Genomic DNA, 10,100 nt, shown 5'->3' with positions numbered 1-10,100 from the left:
TGTCTCATTCTGACTGAGCAGTACAGACGCAGTAGGCCTACTGCTGCTGCTGCTGCTGATGGTGTGGTCCTCGGTAAAATTATATGACCATAAAAGAAGACACCACTTGACCACCACCACCCGCACCGATGGGATCCGTTCCGAGAGTCTAAGCCTGAAGTGGCAGATGAATTATCGATTTTTGAAACATTGTTTACATCTGGGTGGTTCCAAGTTTTGACAGGTCCAAGTACTTTCCAAGCTGACCTGACCCGTCCCCCAGAGTTTTTGTGATGAACGGCTGTCGAGACAAACGACGACGATGACGACGGCGACAGTTCAGAGTGGGTGTTCCCGGAGGGCAATTGGTTGTGGTGAACATGATGATATGAGCTATAGTTTAATATTTAATGTCAATTTGGTTTAGATTATTAGATTGAAACAAATATGTTAATAGTGTTGTTAAATTCGGTACTAGTTTAGTCCTGTCATTAAGTTAGTGTCGGATTCTGATGAGACAAAGTCGAAACGCTAATTCTATGACTAATTTAATTATAGGTGTTGTGCCCTTAACGCGCATATATGATTTTAAACAATTTTCTCCTTTGTGGAGAAAAACTAGTTGTTTTTCCCAAATTTTTCTCCACCGAGGAGTCAATTATTTTCGTCCGCGTCCCTTATCATCTATTTTTATAATATGATTCATCAGCAGTGCTACCATTGAAAATGAACCATCTTGGTTATGCAATTAATTTTTTCAGATATTTTTTTAATGCAAATTATGCAAATTAATCAATATTAATCAAATTAATATCACATTCAGAATCACGGGCCGCTACAATTGACCTATTGCAGTGTTTTATTGGGCGACATTGCCTGTCTCGTCTGCAAATTGTAGTATGTGATTCTGACGGGGAGCCCTTCCGAGAACCTAGCTCTACAGCTCCAGTAGGAAAACTCTCAAAAAAAAAATAATGCAAATCAATCAGTTTTCATTTCGTTAGTTTGTGAGTTGCACATATTTTGTCACATGTAATATTAAAGGTTCGTTGATATGATCGCATTGCAAGGGAACACGTATCCGCCGGTTGATGCCAATCGAGCTGACATTTCTTTAGACTGAGCAAACTAATTTATTTGTTTATTTAGTTGTTATTTGATCAACTAGGATACGCGTGGGGAATACGCATGGTCTTGTCTGAGTGAATGATGACTTTTGAATTATGTATGAGGGTTGAGAATTGACAATTCGCGAGAACAATTCAAAGCCAATTATTAATTTGCGGCAATCTTTTCAGCACGAAGAACAAATGTTTTAATGTCATATTTCATAATTTACTTTAAGTCCATTAAATGGTCAGTCAATTATACTGAGCTAGTAGTACGAGTAGTAGTACTGAGAATAGGTACGTACTATCTAGAGGATGTGTTTGATTCGTATATGATATTAATATCGTTTAGGAACGTAGCATCGATATTTTTTGTATTTGTAATATCGCAACGTTTACTCGAACGAGGTGGGAAATTTCAAGCTACGGGATCTCAATATGCCTGTGATAATACCTATAAAGGACCATTTATAAATTCTGCTACGCTACTATGGGGAAGAGCTATGACAAATAGTGACATAAATGAGACGGGGAGTACGTCATGTGCTTTGATGCAATCGGCCGTTTTACGCTCGATTGTACGATGTAAATTCCAGCGGCAGTATTGTGCTCCTACAAAAAGGAAAAACCGAAATCATTTGGTTCGTATTAGACCAAGGGGACACAGAGCGTGGTAATATGAGAGAAAGTTAATATTGGGCAATCTTTGCGTTACATAATTTATGAATGGTTCACAATACCACTTTTAAACTCATTGTTTCTGGTCCATTTTATATTGTCGACAACACTCCCGACAGCCGGCTATCCGGAAACAAACTCTCGGTAAACGACGGTTTCCCAGAGTTTAAACGCCTTCACACCTAGAATATTTACGTATCCTACAGTCAATAAACTATTCAAACTTTTTATACACGAAAATTTAATCTCAGTCGCATCGCTTTCTTGAGGCTAATCCTGACTAACAACACACCCACTACCCAATCCGTGGTACTTATGGGAGTGTCACTGAGTCGGGGCCTTCCGTTAAGTAAGTACCACATCAACACTACCTTTCGCGTATCCCAAGTTACAGCAAATATGGTGGTTCTCAGGCGAAATTCTCGCTTGAGCTCGATCAATTGTTATTCCCAAACAATGCTCCTCAAGTAGTTTGGGCGGAAATGAGAGTCATCAGTTTGCAATCTACGAAGTATACCGTGCTTACGCAACGTGACGCAAATTTTTCTTCAGCAAGGAGAAATATAGCATAGTGAGCAGACAAACGTTTCCCAGCCGTGAAAGAACGTGAGTGAAACCTATGAACCGTGTCCAATGAACGAATAAAATAAAAATTGTTTATTTATTTTGATAGAGAATGATATCCCCCATAAATAAATACCATTCCAGAAACCAAATTATTTATATAATACTACTGATACATTCCATTACTATCAGGGCCCACGGAACACATTTTTCCCGAGTGGGTAGAAAGATTCGGAGTGATTTGTACCCGTAGAATCGAAAGTTAAGACCTGTGTAGGTGAAAAGGAAAATTCCCTCATAATAGCTGGGGGCTATTTGGAAACACCCTTTGTATGACCGACGGCTCAGCGAAAATGTGTTTGTTGATTACTGTTACTACAAATGTTACACAGTTAAGTACCATTACTCCAATCTTAAATTTCGTCGCATTAATTTTCCGTTCTCTACGATAAAACCTTCTTTCGCGGATACCCCGCATGATAGTGTTTACTAATAAGAAGGTTTCCCCGACGAACGGCTTCCTTTCAAGCTTAATGGAGGACAATTCGATCCTTTTAGAATTATATGATATATGATATGTTTAGAATTATATGATATATGATATGTTTAGTATAACCGGCCCCTGGATGATCTACTTCCGGACCCAAGATAAGTCATTTAACATTATTGATAGATCTCGTGAATAAAATAAACAACACTCGACCATGTCTACGTACTCGCCCGAGGAGTAGAGATTAATGGTGTAGTCTCCGAGAGGGGCCTTAAGGTTGGACAGAGAATGGGCAAAAATCGAAAACGAAAAAAGCAGTTTTTTCCACACCGTATGTTGTAGAATGTTGTTACAGTACTGCTGATTGATTTTTATGGAGATCTAACACACGGTATGGAAAAAACTGCTTTTTTTCGTTTTCGATTTTTGCCCATTCTCTGTTCAACCGTAATGAAAAAGGAGATATTTATATTAGAATAATAAAGAGGAGGCGGACACTTTAGCATTAGCAGGTGATATTTATGAATGATAGCGTAGCTCCAATGATTTTTTCAGTATTTCTTGTCAGGATGCTCGAAAATTGGAAAATTTCGTGGGACAATGGGAGTCGAGGAATTCCAAAGGCTTCAACAAACCTTGGTTTTAAAGGGGATGAATGAAGGTCGTGTCTTCCTTCGGGTCATTTTCAATCATCATACATTGAATGCAGATCTCCGGCATATTGGGTTCGTGGAGTCTGCGCTTGTGGTGATGGTTATCGCGACATTAAACATGTTGTCTGGTCATGCGCCTAGTGTTCTAGCGCCAAATCTCCGTTAAACGAACACTTTCGACCTCGTTCCAGTTCGAAATGTGATGGCTATCGTCGATCTCTCCTATATGTTTCTCATCTACATATTTTTAAACACGATAGATATCCAAATTTAGTTTTTTCTTCCATTTTGGTTGACATGCTAACAACTACCTGGAAATCTGAGTCCCAGAGTTTCCTGCGGATCTGAGGAAGCAAGTCGGCAATCCGGTTCATGGCGTCCTGGACATTGATTTTCCGTTTGCTAAAAAGCTACAAAAATAACTTTCTTGTCGTTCGCCCTCCTAACTTTCCTCTGCTACTGATGTTGGAATCAATTCCTCTTGTGTATGTTGTTTGACTTCCTTACAAAAAGCCTGCTAGTGTTTTTCCTTGTTTCAATTTTTAATTCCAAAAAATCTCAGTCTACCAACATATCTTACAGCAAAGACAGATTTGTTTCTCTTTGCCATAAGAATCGACAGATGTGCATGTCTGTCTTTGCCGTGAGACATGTTGGTAGACTTAAGCGATTCGTAGTAATACATAACATAATTTCAACAAACAAATCCTTATTATTAACCCATATTTTTAAGAAGTTTAAATTAAAAAGGAAAGAAATTTGTATCTGAATAAAAACATGAAATTATTGTGCATCGAGAATTTCAGATGATTCAGATTTTGTGCGCGAGACAGCCTGGCGGGTTTACGCGGATTGATTTTTGCTGTGGGCCGTGTTTGCAGACATTGTTCCACAGTTTAATGGCATTGTTGGTGGACAGGGCTTACAGTGGGTGCCATTGTGTGTCCATTTAAAATAATCAAATAAATGTATAAGTTGAATCCTATTGGTGGTCGTCGTTTTGAAATAATTGTAGTTTTTAGTACTAGTCCACAATTGTTATGTGCTAGTCGTATGTTCGTGTAAGTATTTGTGACAGCTGGACCAGGGAATGGATTCAGAATTGGCGTACATGATAGAATAGCGGGTAAACCTTCCGGTGTTCGATTTGTGCAATCGATTCTATTCATTCGGGAAGATAGGATTGGATAAACTAAGGTACAATTAATTCATGGACACACGCGAATCATCCGATCCTGGTCAGCATAGCATGATGAAATTCTAACTTACAGGTAAATAAACATCATTTGATGGCATTTAGACCAGTTAAAGTAGTTTTATTGAATGTTTTGTGTGTTCTTTTCTTCTACTTCAGTAGGCTGTTTTCGTTGTACTTATATTAGTTTGCTTTTCCAATACTTTATACCAAAAATAGTATCTGTCAATTTATACACTTCTAATTAATCCCTATCTTTTTTTCTTTATTTGACATGTTATGATTCCTTTTATTGCTGTATCCTGAATTAGATTCATACTAACACTCACACAATTGCATATTCTCCTATACGTACAAACGCTCGTGGCCTTTGCGATAACACAAACATGGTCGCAAGCACGAACATGCAATTGCAATCATCTACACATACTTACGCCTACGATCTCGTCAACATTAAAACACCCCAATAATGGAGTGAACGTTGTAGCACCTATAATCTTACAAACGCGGTCTCAAGCATTAACCCACCGCTCGCGCGATCATGAATCAGTCAAGTCCGGAAGGCTCTACCCTCGGCCCTAACAGCCTAGACTCAAGGCTTCAGTTGAACCAATCAAAAAAGTTACGCTGCTATTCACTAGGCGACACGTTCCATGGTGCCATGATCGCGAACTCTAGTGGTATGGGGAAACTTCTTTTCTGCTAGCATTTCTACCATATACTAAAAATTAAGCTTCAGGATCGCGCTCCGCGCATGTTTCTTTTCACAAATACACACGAATATGCGAATGACCACTTGATTCCATAATTGAATGCACGCGAAGTTACATACACGTTAACGCAAGCGGCAAACACGTTAACATATAAACGCTCGTGCTCTTCGTGATCTTCCACGCACACCTAACCCTGCGATATCGCAAACATGAAAACACCCCGGTGACTAAGTGAAGGGTTTAGCACTTAAAAATTTACAAACGTGATCTCAAAAGTGAACCTACAAACGCCCGTGTGTGCGCGATCATGAATTGGTCACTTTGTACTTGGACCAATTAAAAAAATAAAGCCTCATATCCACTAGACAATACGTTCCATAGCGGCATGACCAGGAACTCTAGTGATATTGGGTAACTCACTTCTAGCATCTGTACCGTACAACGAAAATTAAGTATCAGATTTACGGTCCACGTGCGATCATCCAAAAACACACCCAAATATGCGAAAGGATACACCGTTATAAAATAGAATTTATACACGCAAAGTTACATACACTTTAGTTCACGCGATATACAAACGCACACGCGATCGTACACCTTAACGTACAAACGCTCAAGCCTTTCGCGATGATACACGCAATCGCGAAGTCCCTACGTGCGCACTTATGTGAACCGTTCAATGAATATCACATTCAAAATCAAGGCCAGCTGCAATTGACCTCGAGCAGTGTTTTACTGGGTGACATTTACCGTCTCGTCTGCAATTGTAGTGAGTGATTCTGACGAGGAGCCCTTCCGAGAACCTAGCTCTACAGCTTCAGTAGGACAACTCTCAAAAAAAAAATTATAATTATAGCCCACCCAGTATTAAATATTTTCTTTTTGAGGCGATTCCCTGATAATTAATCTAGAAAACTCCAACTCGTTTGTGATATTAAACGGCTTGAAGAAGAGCGGTGCACGCTCTAATCTATTGTTCATCGTAGCGCTCGAAATTGCAATAAAAAGATCTGATGTGCAAAGGAACGGAGCCACATTGCTACGAGATGTCACATGTTTCTTGGCTTCGCTGCTGACATCGCCATCACTGGCGTTGACCGGAGAGTAGTGGAAGAGCCATTGTGATGGCGACACTAGCCACAAGGTAAAATGTCGTGATACGGCTGCGAAAAGAACGATTTGTAGCTTACGTAGTCAGCTAAAACTCTGTAGCCTACAGACGCAAACGAAGCTCGAACAGGAATTCAGTGTGGTTCAGTGATAAACGTGACTGTTTCTCACCCCACTAGGACTAGGTTCAATCCAATCCAAAGTCATTATAATTTACTCTGGTGGAAATTCCCTGTCACGCCAGAGAAAGTAAATCCATTCATTCCAGTCCTTGTGTTAATAGGTCATTGTCTAGTGGAGTGAACTGTGGAATCGCTTTAATAATTGGCACTCAACGCAGACAAAGACCAACTCAAAATAAAAATAATTGTTAACTAACCACGCTGTAATGGACTAGCTTCAGAGAAGGAAGGACGAAGAAAAAATCACGATGACACACAAACGATGTTTTTTTCTTCCTGTATCAAATCAACTGTTTCTGATATTAAATTTACATTTATGTACTTATAGATTCGAGTAATTTTGAAATTTCTTGCTAAATCAATTCTGATCTGTTTTAACAAGCTATGTGTAATAAGCGAGATATTGGTAAGAAGTGTTACTTTATATTGATAACGTTGAGACAATTTGTTGACTAAGAGTACGCAGTGACGGGTCCAAGAGGAGGGTCCTGGGGGTGCCCTGCACTTGTTGAAAACTTTCAAATTAGTTTTTATTTTAAATTCGCTCTAAACTTAAAATCATTCCAAACCAGAATCGACTCCCAAAAGTGATTTCAATTAAATGTATTAAATATATCTGCCCCTGGGGTACCTATCAAACTGAAACGGTTGTGTACGGTTGTCCACGTTTCTTCCTTATTCAAGGTTCAAAATGGTTCGTTGATTAAACTCTTCATTAAATGAATAGTTTGATTGCCGTATAATTTTGAATCATCTTCATTTTGTACGCTGCATAGTTGGCCTGGCCGCTTTAATGCTTGTGTCATATTCCATATGTGCCACACACGTTAATAATGACAAGAAAAATTGTGGGCGAACGTCTGCAATTTTCCAGGATCCCTGCATGTATTAGCTGTATATGTGTAGACTAGACTAGACTAAATATATCTGCCCCTGGGGTACGTTCTGAATGTTCAAAGTAGGCATGACGCTCTCGTTTATCAATTAAGAATTGGAAGGAGTCAATGGCATGCAGTTTTCCAGGTATGACTTTGCGATCGGTTTAGACTGATTTCACAAACACCTTCACCTTTTTCGGATAATTGTTTTAACAAAGTTAAAGCTGGAGCTTGATTTCACAACAGATTTATTGCCACTTTTTGTATGTTCCAAAACATTATATACGCTCGCTCGAAGCTTCAAGTGTCGCCTTAAACTTACGATTTATGTACAATTAATTTAAACTACCGGTTTACTGGTAAAGTACTTTGATTTCTTTGGTTTGTTTAGCTCGTTTCTTCCCCCGAATATTTACACTGATCCTCGACCGCCACAATTCCTTCAATCAATTTCCACATTCTCACTTTCCTCGCCTTCGCCCACCGACAACATCTCACAATCCCGACTGTTGCACCGTTCCCGTCCCGCTTCATCGAAACCACGATCCGTCACCACTTTCCGATCTCCGGCGGCAAACATCGTTTCCTCATCACTTTTCGTCGAATCTCTGACCGTTGTCGTCCTTATCGGGGAAGAAGTTGTCCCGTTAGCGGACGGTCGGTGATCGTGACCTCCTTCGATGACCATCTCTATCGGCGAACGGGTTGAGAAGTTCAGCGGTTGCTTGGATGCTACTGCAGCAGCAGCAGCCATAGCCGGAATCGCGCCCGGCAGCTTCGACGGGTAGAAGTAGGAGAACGGCATCGGTGGAACTGGCATCCCGTAGGCCATTTGAATCTGAAATTATGAAGAGAATATTTTTGGTGTTGAATAAAAGAGCGGTCAGTTCTCTTACCTGATGTCGATAAACGTTTAATAGAGCGGGATCCAGTCCGGAAGCGTAGTGCGGTTGACCGGCCAGTACCGCGGCCGCTCCGTAGCTGCCATCTTCTCGAACCAGCACCTGAACGGGGACACGTTTGGTGGCGTTCAGCAGGGCAGCTTCGTGCTGCTGGATCTGCTTCCGTTTGGTTTTGTACCGTCGGTTTTGGAACCATATTTTTACCTGCGTTTCGGTGAGTCGCAAACTTTTTGCCAGTTCGGAACGTTCTGGTCCGGAGAGGTAGCGCTGCTGGGCAAAGCGGCGTTCTAGCTCGAACACCTGAGCGTGACTGAATGCGGCACGGGATCGTTTTTTGCGGGTTGCGGTTGCTGGTAGGTCATCTGCAACGAGGGCACCGTTGTGTAGCGAAGATAGGGGACCGTACGGCGAGGGGGAGTCGCAATCTGGTGGGGTCAGGGAAAGAAGTAAGATGCATTGAATTAGAAATAGAGTGTTTGAATGTCAGGTTGGGATGACTCTAAATAATCATAATATCCCGATCTATCATTCTAACCGTAACCTTTACAATTGAAGTTTCTTCCGTTAACATACATTCTTTTATTTTCAGGACCAGTCCATTTCAGATAGGTATAGCTGTATAAATTTTGATGGTATTACAGTTTTGAGAAAATTATAATTCTTTGCCTGCTGTTAATTGGTTTTTACAGCGTCTCAAGCTACGACAAACTTAGATTCAACGGGACCAGGTAAGGTGAAAAATCGAAATCGAACCAAACGCTACACCATCAATCCCAAATCCATGAGTCAGCCTTTGTCATTGAAACCATTGTTATATCACTCCTAGACGCAGCAAACCACTCACCCATTCAAGTTCTAAGTTTGTCACGTGCCCCATGGAAAAGTTTATTAGTTTCACCCTTTTGTTAAGAACAAATTTCCCTAGAATCAGCTTTAAAAGCTTTTCCACTCCTTGAGCACCAAATTGCTTCCATTACGCTAATTGTTTACCACGGTTTCCCATAGCTACCTGAATCGTTCTCCACCGAGCGCCTCATATCCAAGGGACTATCGCTTCGACCGGTTTTCATCCGGTAACATTCGTCCGCCTCACTTCCACCGGACCTCTTCTCGTACCGTTCCGCTTGACACTCGCGAACCTCACTGTGACAGCGAGAGCCCAAATGTTGCTCGCCATGTTCCGCCGGAACCATGAAACAGTCCAGCGATCCTCGTCGTAGAGACGGGTGTAGGTTTGCCAAATTAAACCCACTATTATTGTTGTTATGATAGTAGGCAGCCATGTTCAGTTTTCCATAGAATTCCGCATGATCTGAACCCGAGCGTGGACCACTTTTATAGTACTTCATTCTAGCAAATTCACTAAGTTCTTCCTCATTTCCGGAGGATTCCACCGAGCTTCGGCGGTCACTTTCACCAGCACGTCGCGACCTCGTCAGAATGTCATTGATTGAAAACGGAGTCGAGGCGATCGATTTCGCCGTTGACGTTTGCAAACTCATCTCGGCACGTCCGGATGCTCCAGCGAATACAAAACGACTAACCCCTTTCGGTGGCGGGTATCAACTCATCCACCAGTAGTAGTTAACCCGTAGAGCACTAGTCACCTTTCAGCAAGATGAAGCAACAAAAACACGACCGCACTTA

General features: G+C 41.1%; 1 protein-coding gene across 1 annotated transcript; it reads right to left on the bottom strand.

The window, feature by feature from the left end:
- Positions 1–7,824: 7,824 nt before the first annotated feature.
- LOC131676918 (homeobox protein bagpipe) lies at positions 7,825–10,100 on the bottom strand. The gene is made up of 3 exons (XM_058956322.1): positions 9,463–10,100; positions 8,448–8,878; positions 7,825–8,389 (listed from the first exon to the last, which is right to left on the bottom strand). Exons 1-3 carry the CDS (start codon positions 9,953–9,955, stop codon positions 7,994–7,996), a joined length of 1,320 nt encoding a protein of 439 aa, XP_058812305.1. The 5' UTR covers positions 9,956–10,100; the 3' UTR covers positions 7,825–7,993.

This window comes from Topomyia yanbarensis, chromosome 1 (assembly GCF_030247195.1).
Source record: "Topomyia yanbarensis strain Yona2022 chromosome 1, ASM3024719v1, whole genome shotgun sequence".
Classification (NCBI taxonomy): domain Eukaryota; kingdom Metazoa; phylum Arthropoda; class Insecta; order Diptera; family Culicidae; genus Topomyia; species Topomyia yanbarensis.
The sequence above is the reverse complement of the archived record's forward strand: the minus strand, read 5'-3'. Positions and strand labels throughout refer to the sequence as shown.